The following is a 21,287-nucleotide window of genomic DNA, read 5'->3' as shown; positions in this document are numbered from 1 at the left end:
TGCTTCTATTTCGTCTATATGAGCTTTGAAAACAGCTTTACCTTAATAAGAGTGACAAGTTTAGCTTCCAGACCATAATGAAAATATTTCAAAACAGCTGAACTGTAAGAAAACCCCAAATTATTTCTCTGATCTAAACCCCTGGCAGGTTTAGATTTACAAAACCCATTTCATTTGACCAAGTTGTTTCTTGTGACAGGAAGTACTGTTTGCATTCTGAATATATGGAGGAGTTAAAGATTAGACCTTCTAGACTCATAACCTTAGAGCTCATCAGCAATGATTAATTATTAAAATACCAGCCAAAGCATGCAAAATGCTTCGGAAAGATGTAGATTATTATTGCTTCTTTTTCATTAAAACATGAAATATTTTCATTTTATGTTTATGAAAATGGTCTTTTAATAAACATAAAACCTTTTAAATAGCTTACTACTTGTTTCTTCAACGGTATTTGGAGAGGAAGTAGGGAGGAGATAGAAAGGTAAGACATCCAGGAAAAGGCCCCAGGCCGGGAATCGACCCCCAGGCGACCGCGTGGAGGATGACAGCCTCTACACTTGAGCCTCTCAGCGACCCTGTTCACCAGCTTTTGAGAGGAACCCGTCTGCTTCTCAGTCAGGAACCAACCTCTGGGTAGAACGAAGAACGTTTTCAATTGAAATATGAATCATTTGATCTAAACTGTATTTAGGACTTACTGTATTATACAATGCGGTAGCTAAATATGAAGTTCATCTGAATATGAAAGCAACAACAGCGGCTCCTGCTGCAACCTCAATAACCTCTGTCCTGCGCCACCGACCTGCACTCACTAATCTGGGCTCATATATGCTGGCTCCCAAACAAACCGAGCTTTACAGCGTGGGACGCTCACATGATGGGTCATCACCTCAAAAAACAATACATCCATCACACAAAAGGAAGGCTTCAGGGGGGAAAAAACCACGGGGCCGAGAAACTGGATCCAGGGACACAAATAGCCCTTCCAGATTTTAACAGTGACAAGAAGACAGCCAATTGCAGCCTCTATTTTTAGGTCTGCCGCTTGCTCGGACTGGCAGCTTTGAGAAGGATGTGTACTTTTCTACAGTTCCTTCCCAAAAATCAACGCCGGCCTTGTTGGCGACAATCTCAGCGCAGCTGTTGTGGCTAGGTGGCCCGGCCCCGGCCTGCCTCACCCCACTGCTCTCTGCCAGGCAGGAGGAAAACCACCTCAGCTGCCCAGAATTTCACACCCGGCTCACGAATACAGAAGGAAGGCGGATACAACAGCAAAAGTGACTCTGTTTACATCTGGTGAAAAATTGACGAATTATGTTGTTTTTATCAATACCACTGGCATTGTTGACGGAGGAGACAGCAGGCATGTCATGAAACAGTGGCGATAAATTAACTTCAGATTACCGGAAACACAACTGATGAAACTCTGTGACTCCAATCTCACTTGTGAGCTGAGAGTGATGTATTGAATTCTGCAGATTTGAGTGTTGGTCAGATCTTGGAAGATTTTTGTTAAACTATTTCAGGCTAAAAAAACATTCCTGAGTCTCTGGTATAATACTGATAAAAGAATCACAACATGACAACTGTTGTGCGAAAAGATAATTGATCTTCAAAAATTCACAACATCTACAAACAAGAAACTGAAATGTAAACAATAAAATATTCTAGCTATGAAAACATTGACTTTTCCTTGAAAGATGTTTCTGATCCACTCCTTTTGAACACCTCGCCGTATAAATGATCAGTGCTGTGGACAGTTTATCTTCTTCAAACGTCTGCACGTGCACACACACACACACTCAGTTTAGTGTCACTGTGAAGACTAATTGTTGACAGGTGGCCTTAATGCCTTCCTTTGAAACAAAAGTGTGATTTACGAGCAGGCTCCCCAAGACCCTGGCTTTCAGCGCTGCTACTACAAACTTATCTTTCCTTCCCTGTGCCTGTACCCCAACCCCCACTTATGTACCCCATCTCTTGTTTTCCCTCAGTTACACCTCATTATTTTGCTTGTTCACTTTCACCTGGAGCCCCCCTCCACTTTGATGTTCCCGTGCCACTCAGTCTCTCATCGCAGCAAAACCAAGTCTCCAAAGAAATCCTTTAATGTTTGATGGTTTATTCCTCAGTTTGGAGGAATGTGAGTAGTTTGGTATGGAGGTTAAAGAGAGGTCTGAGTCATCACAAGAAAGACAAGAAGGAAAAGAGGAAGCTAGGACACAGTCTGTCAGTGGAAGTGAAGGGATGTGAATGTTTGATACATAAAGGTGTGAAGTCTGTGACACGCAAATGAAAAAACATCAACCTGCATCTGTTGTTCCAGACTTTGGTCCCAGTCAGAGAGGAGAAAACAGACTGTAGGAGCAGCTTAGTGCTACAAAATATATTACAATATTTTTAAATATACTACAACATAGTATAGACTGAAGACAATCATTTCACATTTGTGTAGTCAAATTCAAACTGGCAGGAAACCATGAAGTAATTTAAAATTCCAGCTTATAGATCAGTAATTATACTCTTCACAAAAACTTGCAAGATAACCCTGAATGTTGTAATAAAATGCAAAATAAACAAAAATAAACAAAATGTTTCATGTTTAAATATTAAACATGAAACAGAAATGTGCTCCTACTGCATATCCATGTACTATTCACTAGGTGTACTCTATTTGATTGGGCCTCTTCTTGTATGAATTACTACATCAACGCGCTGTGGAATGGAGATGATCAGCTTGTGGTTCTGCTGAGGTTCTGGAAGCCTAGGTTGCTTTGATATCTACCTTCAGATCATCAGCCTTTTTGGGTCTAGTGTCTCATCTTCCTCTTGACAATACTCCATGAACTCTCAAAAGACTTTAGGTCAAGCAGTTTACTGGTCAATCCAGCACAATAGCACCATGGTCATTAAAGCAGGTACTGGCATCTTTGGCAATGTGTACCGTTACCAAGTCCTGCTGGAAAATGAAGTCAGCATTTCTATAAAGCTCTGCAGCAGAAGGAACCATGAAGTTCCTTCTATTGAATTTCTATATAGGCTGTTGTGGCAACGTTGGATCTGATAAAACCCGATGGACCAAAACCAGCCTGTGACATGGCTCCCGCCAAATCATCACAGACTATAGAAACTAGGCATTGGGCCTCCAATAACTTAGATTCTCTAACTTCCCACTCTTCTTCAGATTCGGGACATTTATGTTTTAAATGAAATGTGAAATATACTTTTATCTAAAGAGAGGACATAGGACCACTAAGCTAAAGTCTAGTACTGTGTCTCCTTAACTCAGGTAAGGCACTGATTGTGTCTTTTGTAAAGGAGAGGGTTAAACACAAGGGATATGACAGTTTTAGTCCATTTCCTGAGCACACTATGTGTGCTGGCTATTGTAACATTGACTCCAGCTGCAGTACACTCAATAGACACCCAAGAGTACAACACTCAAAGTGACATCAGAGCGTAAATATGCCCTTGCCCAGGAAAGGCTGCCAATGAAGATGCCAATGCACACCCATCTTGGCTAGAACAGAACCAGACATTAACTGGCTGAAGTGAGACTAGACCATGGAGAAGAGAAACTTGTGAATCCCCCTCACCCTCCTGAATGGTCTTCACAGTCTTCTGAGCCTGGAGGCTGTGGTTATCCCAGTTGCATTGTGTAACCTATTGTAACATAATCTTCCCATCTACTCAACTTTCCATTAATGTGCTCAGATACAGCACTCCATCAGCATCCAAGTTTTTAGTAATAATCTTTTGTGGCTTCAGTTCCCTGTTGAGTATCTGAGAAACCAAACTTTAGGTATTGATTGGCTGTAAGGAATAATTATTAAATAACAGGTATGCATGGATTCAAATTTGTCTCTGTGTATAATGAAGCTACAAAAAAGTTTCATTTTTAGTATTGATTTACTGAAATAAACATATGTATATATATTTTATGATACTGAAATTTATTGTGATAGACCTGCATGGTTTTGCACTTTAGCATGTTGCTCTAAACACCTTAAGATATTTAATAAAACATGAATGTTGACCAAAAAAGGAAATAACAAAAATGTGTTGTGGGTAAATATGTTTTACTTTTTCAAATAATTGAATAATTCATTAAACATTAAAATTGTTTTGAAGTTGAACGGTAAGACAATCATATTTCTAAGGAATGGATGACAACAATATCTCTAAGGTTAGTGTCACTCTGGGGGAACTTCCCCTGCCAGCCCCACTTTGCCCAGAGCCATCAGTTTCACCTACAACTGAAACAGTTGAAGAGGTTCAAAGATGATTTCCACTGTAAGCTAAAACCAGCTTCATAAAATCAGGTTACAAAATAAGGTATAAAATACATCATGTTATGTAAACTTATTCACTTGTCAGTTAGCAGTCATTCAGTTCTTTGAAATGTTTACCAAGTTCCCAGCATGACCCCGGCCACAGCAAAGCTATCAAAGCTCAGGGTTATTCCTGGAAGCCAATCACTGATGAGAACTGTGATATTTTACACTGAGTAACACCTCTGGGTTGAGCAGTGCAGTTGGCATAAGGTATGTGTGTATCAGTGTGATTCTGCTGTGACTTGGTACACAGAGACAGTGTGAGCAGCCTGCAATGGTGTTTGACAAACAAGGGAGACAAGGTCCAGAAAGGCAGGGCAGAGTCCCAGGAAAAGAGCTACTGTCATGATCAGTAACTGGAAAGACACACACACGCACGCCCGAGAACACACATACACGCACGTTTGTATTTCTACCCATATTAGGAGTTTGTATTGACTTTTATACATTTTAGTAACTGAATTTATTCCCAACTTAGACATCTTCCCCAAACCTAATCCTTGCTGGTCTATTCCTAACCAAAACCTCATTCACACTGTACCTCCAAATCTAACCCCTGACTCTATACAGGGGGGTCCAATGTATTAGGGCCGGGTTTTGCTCTTAAGAAGGTTAGTAAATATGACAGAAATGGTCCTAAATAGAGCAGCTAAACCCTGTTTAGCTATATAGGGTAGCCTGTATGTACACACACACATACATGCACACACACAGAGAAATGTGTTTTATGGTAGCATAGAAAGATAATTTTCCTTACCTATAAAGTAGTTCTATGTGAAATATTTCAGTAACAAGTTTTAGGGAACCTTTGCTCTTTAGCATTCATGTGAAAGGGCCGATTCATTCAAGCTTTCCTTGAGTCCAACTCAGTATGTATCTGAATATGTATCTGAGCATTCACACAAAGGAGATGCAGCAGAATTACAGATTGTTGAAGTTTCAATGGTTTGGTGCTTTAAACAGAAGAAGCGTTGCCCACACATTCACCACCCCGCCCTGCTCCTTACCATGCAGTGGAGACCCTGAGGGGCTGCTGGACATGCCAGGTATGGGACTGCAGCGGCCGCCCATGCTGCCTCCTCCACCCAGAATGCAGCTGCTTCCTCCCATGCCTCCAGCTCCTCCTCCACCAACAGCAGCCGCCCTGTTCAGCTCTTGCTCGATCTCCTCCAGGCCGGCGCTTTTTTGGAAGCGCGACATCCGGTTCACCACCCGCGGGGACATGTGGGTGCGGGCACAGGGTGCACCACCATAAGGGTTGATTGGAAACACGTGGCTGGTGCCTCGAAGGGTGCTGATGGCTACCCAGCGACTGTCTTGACTAAAGCACATGTCTTGAACCTGAGCAGACAGACCCAGTGCAGGAACAGGACAGAAAGAAAGAAAGAAAGGGCAGAGAGAAGAAACAACAGACTGAAGTCAATAGACAATGACTGGAAAATATAAAACTTTGTAGCTTCAAAAAAAAAAAAAGAAACTATGCTACTCTGACAAAAAGAATCTTGAAAGACTCACTTCCTGTTACAATCAGACTTTTCTCCATTTAGTTCAAAATGTTAATTAGCTACATTTATTCCATTTATTCGGGTTCTAACTTCTACAGTGTATGTAAAACCAAATGTTTCTGGTTGTTTTTACGTATTTGTTAAAACTGTCACTATGTCCTGATAGTATATTATGAGACAGATGATCTGTGACAAAAATACAGCTGTTCTGTCTTCTCCCTGTGATCCTGACACCATCTGCAGAAATACATAATTCCCGGTCAGATACAATCAATCAGAGCCTGGAGAAGGGGCTTAGTGCTGTCAATCAAGCTCCTGTATGTAATGCTCAATGTGTTAATGGAAGAGCAACAACTTATTGTTCCAGGAAAACTGCTTGTGGGCTGTCAGCTGACCACAGCCTGAGCATTCACAACAAGCTCCAGTGTGGGGAAGGAGCTGTAGCGTAGCAGAGAGGAAGGGTGTGATCATTGCATACACAAGAACAACGCTGAAATCATTTAGTTTTAGTTTTAAAATAATAAGAAAATCCTGTGTGAGAAGTAATTATATTCTCACACAGTGTGACATCACCTCTGTTCCAAATATAAATGATTGATGATGGCAAAAGCAGGAAGGACAGAATTTGGTTTGTTGCATCACCAGTTCTCAAAATCATTTCTATTGGGTCAATAAGTACAAACCAACACACTAAATAAAGTAAGACATTTTCAGAGCATAATGAAGACCCATAACAAAGAGAACAGTTTAAGAGAAGAACTTAAAACAGACTTTTTTTCATTGCTGATGTAAAACAGTGGTGAGCTCTAATCAGTTTATGCTGAAGTCCTGTTTAAAGCAGTGAGTTTACATCAGGGCTTAACCTCTCAGACTGAAGATAATCAGGAAATGTGGCCCGGTTCCAACATTGTGTGAGAGCAAAAAGACTAACGACAGGATGTGTTTGGGCACGTGCTAATCGAATTGTTGAGTAACAGATATTGACGTGTTTTTAAAGCACAATGTAATTTTTAAGAGAGGAAACGGTGAACAAACGAGCATCTGATTTTTCACAAGTTATTATGTACAAACAATGCTAGTAAGCTACCATGCGCTTTATATAGTCAGCATGCATGCTTTGCTGAGCAGACATGTTCGCATGCATGTGTTTAAAAGCCTCTCTGTACCATTTTCGTCACCACAGAAATATGCAGAGCAGAGGTAAACAGCCTGAAACTCCAGCAAACATTAATGTGACCGGGCTGAAATGTTTACCGCGCAGACAAACACATCTGCCAGAGGTGCATGACAGCATGGAACAGGGTGAGAGGATTAGGCAATGACGATGTTCTAAAGGTGACAATCTGATTTGAGGCTGTTTGGTGGTAAAATAAATGATTAAGACAAAGACAAAAGCTGTAATGGCGCCCTTTGTTAGGCTTCCTCCTTAAACACTCAAGAGCAGACACTTGACAAGATAGGATCTCATGGAGCATGTTAAACATGCAGGAAACCAGACAGATAGGCTGCAAGAGACAATACAAGCCCAGGGAAGAGTAAATGAGAAAAGACCAAGAGCTAAAGACTTAGGTGACAGACTGATGTGTGGTTTTCACTCAATCTACATTTATCAATCAGCGTACAACAGGGACAAAATGTAAAAAGTTCATGAGAAAGTTTCTATGAGGAATGTCCAACTGCTGAGAGAGAGTCAGAGAGACAGCTCTGTACCTGGTGGCCTTTTAATCTTCTGCCAGGTCCTACAGGGTAATTGGCCCCAGCAATGACAGTTAATGGGGCATCCTTTGCATACCAGACAGATACTTTACTTCACAGAGACGAATGAAAGAGGAGGCCTCACCTATGCTGTCCCCATTAGGGACGACTCAGACATAATAAAGAGCTACTTTGTGTGTGTCATAATTGACCATAACAGACCTGTCTAAGCTTCAGCTATAAATAGGTGACTAAATTTCTACCGTCAAATGCATTCTGATCAGGTAGAGTACCTGAAAGGTGGCTGTGATTCCATATTGAAATCATAGAAGTGAAAGAGTTGGTGAAGGTTATTTGCATAGATGGAATCCTACTGTTTCTATGTCATATGATGCAGAGGTGTTGATTTGTACGTTCCTGAGATGCTGGAAAGGTTCAAGTCCTTTACACAGCACACTCAATGACATCCGTGATAGACAGAAGGATGTCAATATGACATGACTAATGCTCGTGCCTATCCTCTGCAAAATCAGTGACACTTGTTAGCGAGACTATGAGTCCCTGTTCACCCGAAAGAAACCTTTTCAGGAATGATGGGAATGTGGCAAAGAAGAACACAGTATTATGGCCATCCATCCATCCATCCATCCATCTTCTTCCGCTTATCCGAGGTCGGGTCGCGGGGGTAGCAGCTTCAGAAGGGAGGCCCAGACTTCCCTCTCCCCAGCCACTTCTTCTAGCTCCTCCGGGGGAATCCCGAGGCGTTCCCAGGCCAGCCGAGAGACATAGTCCCTCCAGCGTGTCCTGGGTCTTCCCCGGGGCCTCCTCCCGGTGGGACGTGCCCGGAACACCTCACCAGGGAGGCGTCCAGGAGGCATCCTGACCAGATGCCCGAGCCACCTCAACTGGCTCCTCTCGATGTGAAGGAGCAGCGGCTCTACTCTGAGTCCCTCCCGGATGACTGAGCTTCTCACCCTATCTCTAAGGGAGAGCCCAGCCACCCTACGGAGAAAACCCATTTCGGCCGCTTGTATCCGCGATCTCGTTCTTTCAGTCATGACCCAAAGCTCATGACCATAGATGAGGGTGGGAACGTAGATCGACCGGTAAATCGAGAGCTTCGCTTTTTGGCTCAGCTCTCTCTTCACCACGACGGACCGGTACAGCGCCCGCTTGACAGCAGACGCTGCGCCAATCCGCCTGTCGATCTCCCGCTCCCTTCTTCCCCCATTCGTGAACAAGATCCCGAGATACTTAAACTCCTCCACTTGGGGCAGGACACCCCCCCTGACCCGGAGAAGGCACTCTACCCTTTTCCGGCTCAAGACCATGGCCTCGGATTTGGAGGCACTGATCCTCATCCCGGCCGCTTCACACTCGGCTGCGAACCGCTCCAGCGAGAGCTGCAGATCACGATCTGATGAAGCCAAAAGGACCACATCGTCTGCAAAAAGCAGAGATGAGATCCTAAGGCCACCAAATCGGATCCCCTCAACACCTTGGCTGCGCCTAGAAATTCTGTCCATGAAAGTGATGAACAGAATCGGTGACAAAGGGCAGCCCTGGCGGAGTCCAACTCTCACCGGAAACGAGCCCGACTTACTGCCGGCAATGCGGACCAGACTCTGACACCGGTCATACAGGGACCTGACAGCCCGTATCAAAGGGCCCGGTACCCCATACTCCCGGAGAACCCCCCACAGGGCTCCCCGAGGGACACGGTCGAACGCCTTCTCCAGGTCCACAAAACACATGTAGACTGGTTGGGCGAACTCCCATGCACCCTCCAGGACCCTGCCGAGGGTGTAGAGCTGGTCCAGAGTTCCACGACCAGGACGAAAACCACACTGCTCTTCCTGAATCCGAGGTTCGACTATCCGACGGACCCTCCTCTCCAGGACCCCTGAATAGACCTTGCCAGGGAGGCTTAAGAGTGTGACCCCTCTATAATTGGAGCACACCCTCCGGTCCCCCTTTTTGAACAGGGGGACCACCACCCCAGTCTGCCAATCCAGGGGAACTGCCCCCGATGTCCATGCGACATTGCAGAGTCGCGTCAACCAACACAACCCTACAACATCCAGAGCCTTAAGGAACTCCGGGCGGATCTCATCCACCCCCGGGGCCCTGCCACCGAGGAGCTTTTTAACCACCTCGGCGACCTCGCCCCCAGAGATTGGAGAGCCCAACCCAGAGTCCCCAGGCTCCGCTTCCTCAGTGGAAGGCATGTTGGTGGGATTGAGGAGGTCTTCGAAGTACTCTGCCCACCGGCCCACAACGTCCCGAGTAGAGGTCAGCAGCACACCATCCCCACTATAAACAGTGTTGGTGCTGCACCGCTTCCCCCCCCTGAGACGCCGGATGGTGGACCAGAATCGCCTCGAAGCCGTACGGAAGTCTTTCTCCATGGCCTCTCCAAACTCCTCCCATGCCCGGGTTTTTGCCTCAGCAACCGCCCGAGCCGCATGCCGCTTCGCCCGCCGGTACCCATCAGCTGCTTCCGGAGTCCCACAGGCCAAAAAGGCCCGATAGGACTCCTTCTTCAGCCTGACGGCATCCCTCACCGAAGGTGTCCACCAGCGGGTTCGAGGGTTGCCGCCGCGACAGGCACCGACAACCTTGCGGCCACAGCTCCGATCGGCCGCCTCGACAATGGAGGCACGGAACACGGTCCACTCAGACTCCATGTCCCCCACCTCCCCCGGGACGTGTTCGAAGTTTTGCCGGAGATGGGAGTTAAAGCTCTGTCTCACAGGGGATTCCGCCAGACGTTCCCAGCAGACCCTCACAACACGTTTGGGCCTGCCAGGTCTGACCGGCTTTCGCCCCCACCACCGGAGCCAACTCACCACCAGGTAGTGGTCAGTGGACAGCTCCGCACCTCTCTTCACCCGAGTGTCCAAGACATACGGCCGCAGATCCGATGAAACGATGACAAAGTCGATCATCGAACTGCGGCCTAGGGTGTCCTGGTGCCAAGTGCACATATGGACACCCTTATGCTTGAACATGGTGTTCGTTATGGACAATCCATGGCGAGCACAGAAGTCCAGCAACAGAACACCGCTCGAGTTCAGGTCGGGCGGGCCGTATTATGGCCAATGAGTCAAAAATAAACAAATTACTAACAAAGACAAATATGGTCACCAAACTACAGGAAGTCCAACTCAAGGCTCACTACTTTGAATCCTGCAAAACTCAGAAAGTTATCTTTACCTAATTGTTTTAAATGTAATATGTACAACTTTGACAAGTGAAACATAAAAACTGGAAGAACTGGGTTGATTTTAGTATTCAACTCAGTTATTCAACCCAGTACTTTAAATGTACTGTCCCCAGAACCAGAACCAAACGAGGAGAAGCAGCTTTCAGCATCTATGCACCACAAATTTGGAACAAACTTCCAGAAAACTGTAAAACAGCTGATACACTGACTTCTTTTAAATCTCAACTAAAAACCCACCTGTTTAGAATTGTATTTGAAATGTAATCAATTACAAATTTATTGATGGAACTTGACTTAATGTTTGATTCTATATTGCATTGTGTTGCTGTGTTTGTAATGATGTAAAGCACTTTGAAATGCCTTGCTGCTGAAATGTGCTATACAAATAAAATTTGATTGATTGATTGATTGAAATGTGCACTCACTAACAAAATACTACCAATCCAAAAGAAGGAATGCTCTGATTTAGTCCACATGCAGACCAATAATGGGGTGATACATAATGGTTGGATTTGCAAAACGCTGGGACATATAAAATGTGTGTCAGGGGCATAAATAGAAATAAAATGAGTCAAAGACACTGAGTGAGGTCCACAGAAACAAAAAGTGGCGCAACTATATCTCATGTCACAAGATCTCACACAATGTTAAAATACCACAAAATTTCTTGTCCAAGCAAAGTTTGCCTTTAAAAGTGGAATGTACCTTTATCTGATGAAATAAAAGTAAGGCATCATCACCCAGTTGGAGACAGGTGCTTAAGCTAGACTCTTATTTTAGAGAAAGTAAGCAGTTCTTGAGTTGTTGCCCTCTAGCGTTGACCAGGGCAGGCCAACAACACTCCATTACTAAAGCACTGAAGAAGCCTAATCCCCTCACAAATGAACAATGTGGCAACATTATTGGTCTTCATTAAAAAGAATCAGTGTCAGAAAGACAACAAAGTCAATAATGATTTATTATAAACCTCTATGAATGTTATGTCTTTATCAGTACTACTAGTAATAAATGGAACTTTATATTGGTGACACCTTGAGTGTGCAAGCAGACAGCTGTTCATATCAAACTAACTGGCATATCAGGTATTTGGCCTAAATCTGGGAGAAGCAGTAACATAAAGAGACCCAACACATCGTGTCATTGCATCAATGTGTTTTGAAGAATAATGAAGAGCAGTACATGGTTAGCAGATGGAAAAATATGGGTTAAAAAATTGAACTGTTTATAGGAAGCAGATTTCACTTTCATTGGTCACCATGCTCATGATTTTATATAAATGCTAGAGAACTGCTGCTATTTCTCAATGCAGAATAGTGAGCTGTAGAGATATAGCTTCAAAATGGTGGACATGCATTCCTGGTAGTAATGTACTTCTGAGTTTAGTCATGTTACTAAAATCCCAACGATGTTGCAGGACTGTGATATCTAGAGTAAAGGAGCTGAGCCTTAACCTCCAGGATGAGGGCTCTCTGGTTGGCCCCCATGACCGTCCACACTCCTCTCCGCCCCAGCCTCTTTACAGTTGTTATCAGCAGCAGGTCTGTTTACCTGGCCTCGGGTCACTGGCAGCCGGTCGCATGTTTGGTTGCTGGAGACAGATAAGGCGTCTCTCCACCCACCTAACTGAAGACTTTATCACTCTCCACTGTGCTTGGCAGTGCGGCTGTGTGTTTGTGTGCGTGTAAGTGAGCGTGCGGTGATAACCCCTGGCCTCAGCACTGGGCCGCAGCTTGGCATTCAATGTTTACAGCGGGTCGGATCAAAGCGGTCTCACTGTGCAGCCGGTCAGCGGACCGAACTGCAGGCAGCCTGTGAGAGGTGGTGTGTGATTGTGTGTTTTCCCAGTCAATAATCCTGAACCGAACAAGGCCTGAAGCAGTTTTGTTGAGTAAGTGTCTTTACCTTATTTTGGAAAGTCTTTGCACGCCATGAGTGAAAACGCTGGATGAAAACATTCTTTCTGTGAACAAGATAATTGATTTCTACTTTCAAGATGTCATTCATATTCATGTTCAAGACTGTTAAGAAACCAAAGGTGCTTAGGTGTGGTGTTGTAAATGGAGAAAGAATTATTATTAGTTGAGAGTGTTCTTGCAAGACTGAATTACACTAAGGTTGTGGTGTCTAATACAAACGGTTTTCACCAACAGTCCTTGTGTTCATTTTACTTTCCACACTCTGGTAAGAGGTTGTCTTTGGGCAAATCCCAGTCAGCCACATCCTTCCTACCTCAGATGTAATCAAATGTTCCCCGATCTCTCACACAAAACCCCTTCAGGCCAGACCTGTTGTTGCACAGCAGGGAAAGGCTCCAACAAGCTCCACGTCTATAAGACCTCCAAAAGATCAAGTGACATTTCTAATATATAACCAGTCATGTAACTGCTTAGGCAAAATGCAGGTAAGAGTATTACAAAGAAAGTGTAGAGATATGAACTTGGTAGATGACATGTGTAGAACAGGTGAGAAAAAGGTCAAGAATCTAATTCAATCCCCCAACCAGCATGTAAAAAGAGCCAAAGGGTGTCAAGTTTTTCTGACCTTTTTAACACAAACCCTGTATAGTTCTGATGCTCAATGCTGTGGTTGCAAATATTCGTCTTATTGAATGTAACTAAAGGAAATGGATTGTATTACACAACTTTGTAGCATGTTACTGTAACATCAAATGCGATAATATGTTTCCTACCTCTGATATAGCAATACTAACACATCTTAGAATATACTTTTTAACTTAATATATAATTATTTTAGGAATAGGCAACATACCTATTAAAAAACTTTAAAGTGAGAGATTAAAGTGAAACTAAGAGTCAATAGTCACAATATTAAATATTATATACAGTACAGACCAAAAGTTTGGACACACTTTCTCATTGAATTCAATGAGAAGGTGTGTCCAAACTTTTGGTCTGTACTGTACATGCCCACCAGTTCACACAGGTGTACTATACTGGCCAATATCAGTATTTGTCAGTTTAAGATTTACAACTGCATGTTGTTTTTATTGCTTTTTATTATTGTGTTTTTGTGATGTAAAGCACTTTGAAGTGCCTTGTTGCTGAAATGTGCTAAACAAATAAACTAGTTTGTCATAAGGAGAAAATCAGGACTAAAAAGTCATGCCGTGTGAACTAGGCTTTAAGTAATTAATTTTGAATACAGACAAAAAATGTTCCACTGGCAGATTGTTTCACTTATAACAAGATGGGTTTTTTCCATTTGAAGTTTAAAAAAATCTGCCAGTGAAACTAGTATATTTTTATCTGTATCACTTAAGACAAGATTATTTGTCTTGTTTAAAAGTTATTTTTGTCTTATTTCAAGTGAACTTAGATATTTAAACTAGAAGCTAGACAACAACAATTGGTAAGATTTTGTGTTTTTGCAGTGTAGTTTAACAGATTTCTCCTTTTAATTACTTAGAAGGCAGAATTGGAGTTCCACATAGTCACAAACAGAATATCTGATGCACTCTGTTCAAACACGAATTTAATGATTAGAGTTGTGTCTGTGTTTGTGTGTCAGACCTTGGCCTCGGTCTCTCCCCGATGCAGGGTATAGAGATGGTGAACAGCACTCTGTGAGGAAGCCCAAGGGTGGGTGAGGATCTGGAAGACATGGAAGTCATGGCCAAGGGTGTCGGCTGTCACCAGGAGCATTCCTACAACAAGCACAGTGACAGCATTACAAATCATTAACTGGTGTCAACATAATTCTTTTGGCCGTCCGCAATGTATCCTCCTGTATCTGATCCAAGCACCATGTCGTTTTTGATCAAGAGTTGGAATCCAGTGGAACCTCACAACAACTGATGAGCTTTTTGCTGGTTTGAAGAATTGTTAATATTACTCTGCCTGGTATGCTGTCAACTGCAAGAATTTTGGTATACAAAAAATGAGGGCTTGCGTTTGACCTCCAGAAGTGTCATTGCAATTTTGACTATAGGTTAGATGTGTAAGGGTTGCAACAAAATCTAACGGCACCAGCATGAAGAAAATTCTTTAGAACACAGTTTGTTATGTTCTAAAAAAACATAATTCTTTGTGTTAAAACAATTAATGTAAAAGCATGAACAAAACATTTTCAGTAGATTTTGGCATTAGAAATTTCTTAAATGTAGACAAAAAAGCCACAGTATAAGTCCTGGATTTATTACAAATTATTTCAAATCTTTAAGATAACAATTTGGACAGAGTCAACAGACAGAGCGAAGAAGAGGAAGAGGAGTGAGGCTGTGGAGGGGTTAAGAGCAAAACAGAAGGAGAAGGACAGTGAGGACAAATAGCAGGATTCCATCACTCCAACATCATCAAGATTTGGATTGTGACCCGACAAGACGCTGATGGAGTTCATCAGCACCACTAACAGCATTTCACCATGAATTTAGTGAAATCTGGGAGAGGGTGCCTAGTTTAATTGACCGGGCAGTCAAATGTAATTGTAGTTTACTAAGATGCATTAATGAACAGCTAAAACTCAAAGATTAAACTGAGAGCATGAGATTGTTGCTATGGAAACAAAACAATCTAACTATGAAGATTGTTCTTTGAACTTTTACAAAGTAAACTTGCCAGCTCCTTAAAATCTTAAATTTAAATGTTAAACAATTTAAAATCTTTTAATTTATGTTCCAGTAACATAATTACCCAGTAATATTTTACGTTTCCTGCCAACTTCACATCTTTGTGGACAGCCACAATGCCCCGACCACCAGGCTTAGCAAGTTTTCTGGGGGAAACCCTGTATTCTGTCAACAAATTACAGTAAAATGTGAATTTTGTCCAGCATCTTCCCATTGATCTCCCATCATTAGAATTTACAATTCTTGTCATCAAAACTTTAGCTATATTTTCCAACAACATCCCACCAGAGTGCACAGCTATACTGACATGACTAATCAATATGGCTGTCTTATCCAAACAATGAAACAAAGACTTGACAGTTTGAAGCACTGACGCGTTCATTAAGACAGATTTGTAATTTTGAGTGATGAATTAAGGAAGTGGATTCTGGGGGTAATCCATGCTGTTTTGCTGTTTGTATGAATTGTTTTGAGAAATGCACTTACTGTTTTGCAAATGTCAAAAATGATTCAAGAAATGCAACAAAGCAAATGAAAAACAAACTAACAGCAGACCTGTAAAAGTGGTAAAATAAAACATTATTTCAGTTTTACTCCCTGGGCTGGACCACACAAAGTCTGCCAACTCTACCAAGTCTGCCGGACAGATGCTAGACAGTATGACAGAATTATTGTGTCTTTAAAAACAAACAAACAAACAAGTCCATTAAACCAGCTATCGTTTGTTCCTGTCATAAAAGCCAGCTTTCTCTCAGATGATAGCTCGGTTTGGTTAAGTGCAGGGCTCCAGTCGTGTGTTCCTGTAAGGGAAGACAAGATGATAAGTATCTGCGAAGGAGAGCATCCAAGCATCTACTCATCTAAGGATCACCATGGCTGTGTGCATGCACACTGGAAATCACTAAAACACTGAACCACAGCGCAGCACAAGTGTAACCAACACTGACAGGCCCATTCATTTAGCCCCGTTTTATTTGAAGCTCGTCAAACTGCAGAAAGTATAGGCCCTCACCATAAACAACATGCTCAACAAACCACACCAGAACAAACCCAGATCTGAACTGGTTTGGCCAGAAAAAAGGCAGCTCAGACATAAGCCCAAACCCAGAGCCAGAAGCTTTCAACAGAACGGTGAAACCATATCACTGATGGAGACTAACAACTGGCCAGCCTCTGTCATTCTGAGGACTCAACGACACAAGTCATACTAAAATAATTTGTCCTTTTCCTATGAGTTGTTCCACTTGGAATCTATTCCGTAGAAGCGGCAGTAGGTTTTAATTAGTGGCCAGGCTTTATTGGGTGGCACGTCAAAAGTGAAAAGAGGAGGCTGTAATGGCAAGAGATTAAAAGAATTCAGCAACATGTGCAAGGGAGATGGAAAACACTCCCCAACGCCCTTAAACATGAAGAAATATTAAGACGCCTAATAAATTTAGCACATTTGTTAACTGTTAAAAGCTTTCTTTTTTGAGAAATTCTTGAGAAAAGATAATACAGAGGTGGAATGAGGGAGGTAGAAGGGATAAGCAGTAGGGTCATGTATATTATCGAGTGGAGCCAAGCAAAGTGTGGACTGAGACAGTGGTTAGTTTTTCATGCTGTATCACAGCGACCAGAAAGGCAGAGAACTAAGGCCCAGGGCCTGTAAACTCTTCAAACCCACACCCCAAACGAGGTGCCAAGCCACAAGAAGCATTTGCGTCAACTGGGGATACACAGAAAAAAGGAACGGGGCCCTTCTAATTATAGAGTCTGGAAACGGAAGCGCGGGGTGATTAGGAATTGAGGCGCTGCGGTCTGTTTATCTGGGAGCTTCCTCTCGCTCTCAAAGCCTCTTTCACCCACGCTCCACTCCTTCTTTTAGTTCTCCTCTGCTCTCTGTTTTGGTCAAGCCCTGCCCTCCTGGTGGCTGCACAGTCTGCCCTCTGGCTTTCCAGTGGATGAAAGTTGGCTGCTGATTTCTGGCGTGAGCCCGTATTTCTCTTTTGTTGATGCTGCAGTTAGGGCCCAAAAAAAAGAAAAGGCTCAAAGAGGCTCGAGCTTTGTGAGTGTCAGAGCCCAAGGATTGGGGATTTTGCGGCAGTGTTGAAATACAGATGCGCTCACCGAGAGGCGTCAGTCGGTTAGCCCGCAGGAAGACCAAATTAAAAAGTAGCTGAGCCACTCGGCGGCTGAAAAGACAGGGTTTCGGGGAAACCAGAGGCTGGCCAGAGCATGGTTTGACACATCCTATTTATAACACCTTGTCCTATACGTTACAGTGTTATTTGTGATGATTTACAACTAGAAATTGCTGGCACACGCACTTAGACGTGCACTAAAATGAAAGAGATGACCTCTAATTTGCCATGTGCGTAAGACATGCATGCATAGGGAACATGAGGAAAATTGAATAATCATTTCCATAAATGTCTGTTTTTAGTTTCTGTGACCCCTCTGCTAGAACTGAGTCTTTTGTTGTGTTTCGCTGCAAGCTGTACTGCCCCATCTCTGTCAACCAAACAGAAAACATCTGCTCAAGCCCCATTAATAGTGGACAGAACATTCATTTACAAAGTGGTTGAAAGAGCTTTCTACATAACAATTGCAGATGGAACAAGAGGGTGGCACAGAAAGCTAAAACAGAAGTGGAAAAACGAAAACAAGCAAGAGGTCGGTGTAACATAAAATGCTACAGCGACCTCCCAAACTGCTCTTTTATGGTGCATGATTATGGGCACAAAGAATGTAAAATCCACAGAGTTCTTCATATATGGTGAATATATACACCATATATATTCCAAACATATTCCAAACACGTTCACTTACATTTTCACTTTATGGTACATGTTCACACTATTTATTGACTGTATCTACGAATATCAAATATATTTTGAATTTAACTGAAGATATGACATAATACAATATATAATATACAACAAACTACAATGACTTAAATCTTATTGTATAGACTAGGTCATCAAATCAGTCTGTCACCTACGATGCCTGTAGGGATTTTTAATGTCCAGCAGGTGTCAGTATTCAGTGACACAGTATCGACACAGTATCAATACAGTTTTGCTATGGGTCGAAACACTTCATTTACCCTTCACTAGTAAGCATCATCTGCTTCAGCTAGAATTAAATTTGCCAACAATGCACCAAAGAAACCACAAACATAAATATGAGCGGCTCTTACTCATATGTAAGAGCATATGAGTAGGTTTCAGGTTAAGGGTTACGGAAACCAAAAGGTCAAAATTATGTATTCCTAATATAGCAGAAGGGGTGCCGTCAGACTAATTCCAAATTTATTTTAACAACTGATGAACACACGTTGGTGTTAAAATGCTGTCTATTTAAATTCCTGAAAAATTTAAATCAATTAAAAGGCAAATGGACAAGATTCTAAAGTTTTATTTACATGAATACAAAAGATTCTAATCTATAAATTGGCATATACTGTACTTTGACTTTATACTGTTACTCCAATCCAAAAGATGAAAGCTACAAAGGAAAAGCAAAGAAAACATCAGAGAAAGGGGCTTCTCAAGGTTCATTTGATGTACAGTGGGCTGAAACCAAGGGTTGTGTTTTTCTACATGCTCCACAGGCAGACCACCTGTGAGCACTTCGATGTTAATAGATATGAAAAAAAGGTGTTTGTGTGTGGCTAACCTTGCTGACAAGCTGCTATTAGTTTGATATTCCTATGCTGGAATGCCGGTCTTTTTAACAGGGTAAAAAAGTCACCTAGCTTTAAAGCCGTGCCGACACAAAGGCAAGCACCATAACGGTCAAGTTCACAAAGCATGACTGGTTCTCAAGGTAGAGCTTCAGGCTTGTTCTTTCATCAACTTAAGCGGAAAACACACCACTTAGGTCCATTTTTATGCAGCATTTACATATTTGCACACTTCCTGCTGGGAGTTGTTTTAAGAGGAGAGAGGTTTCTATTGCAGACTGTCACAGGCGAGGCGGCTGTTCACAAGAACAAAAACCTGCTTACAGTAGTTCTTTTTTTTTTTAACACCAGGGCTATTTGTTGGTCAATTTTTTTTTAAATTCTTAAACAAACTACTCTAATCAACAGATCCATTCCTCAGAAGCTAATCCCTTCTTTGAGCAGACAAACAGTGAGGCTGCAGAGATAATCCTCTTGCATTTACATGGTTTCTTAAAATTTAATTTGCTTCTGGTAATCTGTGACGTCTCAATCAGTCACAGTTGTTGGTCCTATAAAAAACTTCACTAAGTTACAACTGTCCATATCAACATCAAACAAAATAGTCCACATCTTTACCATTGTATTAATCTAGCTGAATAACATTTATATTTTTTCACAGCCAAATATGTCTTAAATATAAAGACTAACATAGATCATCACTCCATCACATATATTAGTAAAAGTGAATTTTTTTTTTACATAAAGGCACCTTTTAAATTAAGTATATTAATATTATTATTAGAACTACTTATACTACCAGAAGTAGGGACCTTTGCCATGGTTCTTGGGACACATGGCAGCAGCCTTCCGGGTATTTCAACTAATTTACATATGTATTTATGACAGGTGGGCCAACACTAGAACAGCGGCTGCGCTCTATTTCAGACAAATTGTGATGTGTATAAAAGGAAACGTGTGCAGCCCCTTGAGTGCGCACAGTTTTATACATCTGAATTTTTTTTGTGTGCCACAATTTTCAAAATGTGTCCCTGTACCAACTTTTAGTATAAAAACAGTGCACTCTTTTATATATGATGCCTCTGAACTTTGTACATGCTCTCGCTGGCAAAGAGAATAACGGTTTTCTCTTTTCCACTTCCCATGAAAGTTTGATTGAAACGTGCACTTTAACATCAGCTATAATAAGAGCCTGCTGTGCAAATGACATTTTAGGGTTTCTTTGAGACTTCTTTTAGCATCTTACAGTCTGCTCTCAGCACAAAGCTTTTTGGAGGGCCACACCTGGGTATGTTGATAATTGCTGTAAATATTTTCCACTTGTACACTATGTCTCACAAAGTGGAATGTGTGATTTCTTTTCAGACTTCTTTTCATTTTGCACCAGGCTCGTAAGTAGCTACACTAGCTGTGTTTCCCTTACAAATGTACCAAATCTTTCTTGATAATGTCAAATCTTTTCTTGATAATGTCAAATCTTTTCTTGATAGTATCATAGAACACAATTTTGGAATTGCAGTAATTCCATTAAATAAGAAACACAATTAAAATCACAAGTGAATAAGTTTATTCCCATGATAAGTCTTTAAGAAATATGCCGTGCCATCATTCTTCTACCACTTCTGTCTTCTTTGTCTTTTCCACCAGCAATAACATCCGGTTATTGATCACACAACTCGTGTGAAGCAAAAAAGTGTTTCCATTGCAATTTTGCAAAATATGCAAATTACGGTAAAGCTGAGAAAACACATTATCCTGACACAACATTTTAACAAAAAACGTGAGTTGTTTTCTTTAATTTGCTCTGAGCAAATATATTTTCGCGATTCTAATTTGTGCAATTGTATGGTCGATGGAAACACAGCTAGTGTACTTTGTTTCTGAAGACCGTAACATGGTGTTTAATTCTTATTTCAGCAGCCAAGAGCAAAGCATACCAGGGTCTAAAAGGTGAAAACATTCTTCAAAACAGTAGGTGAAGATCTTCTAGTCATCATGTGATAAGTCAAGGTTTTACTTCAGTTACTTTAAATGGAAAGAATGTGGGAGTCAATTTAATCTACACCAAATACTGTATGTGTTGTTTAAAAGACATTCTTTTTTTTACTTTTTACATTACATGAATTATTCAGTAACATAAAAAATCTTAAATTATAAATTATATTAAATATCCAACTGAATTATTCAGTAGCACAAAAAATATTAAATATCCATCTACACTAAAAAATATGACAATGTTATCTCTTCCTCTTTTGGAAAATATTGCCTGAGT

General features: G+C 41.8%; 1 protein-coding gene across 1 annotated transcript in view; it reads right to left on the bottom strand.

The window, feature by feature from the left end:
- Positions 1-21,287, bottom strand: part of bcas3 (BCAS3 microtubule associated cell migration factor) — a 351,457-nt gene that overhangs the window by 254,068 nt on the left and 76,102 nt on the right. Inside the window, exons 14-15 of the mRNA XM_032590298.1 lie at positions 14,294-14,427; positions 5,345-5,678 (exon numbers count right to left, since the gene is read on the bottom strand). Coding sequence (XP_032446189.1) covers positions 5,345-5,678; positions 14,294-14,427 — 468 coding nt within the window. The remainder of the gene's footprint in view (positions 1-5,344; positions 5,679-14,293; positions 14,428-21,287) is intronic.

This window comes from Xiphophorus hellerii, chromosome 18 (assembly GCF_003331165.1).
Source record: "Xiphophorus hellerii strain 12219 chromosome 18, Xiphophorus_hellerii-4.1, whole genome shotgun sequence".
Lineage (NCBI taxonomy): Eukaryota > Metazoa > Chordata > Actinopteri > Cyprinodontiformes > Poeciliidae > Xiphophorus > Xiphophorus hellerii.
Note: the sequence above shows the minus strand (reverse complement) of the source record. Positions and strands in the feature narration are given on the sequence as shown.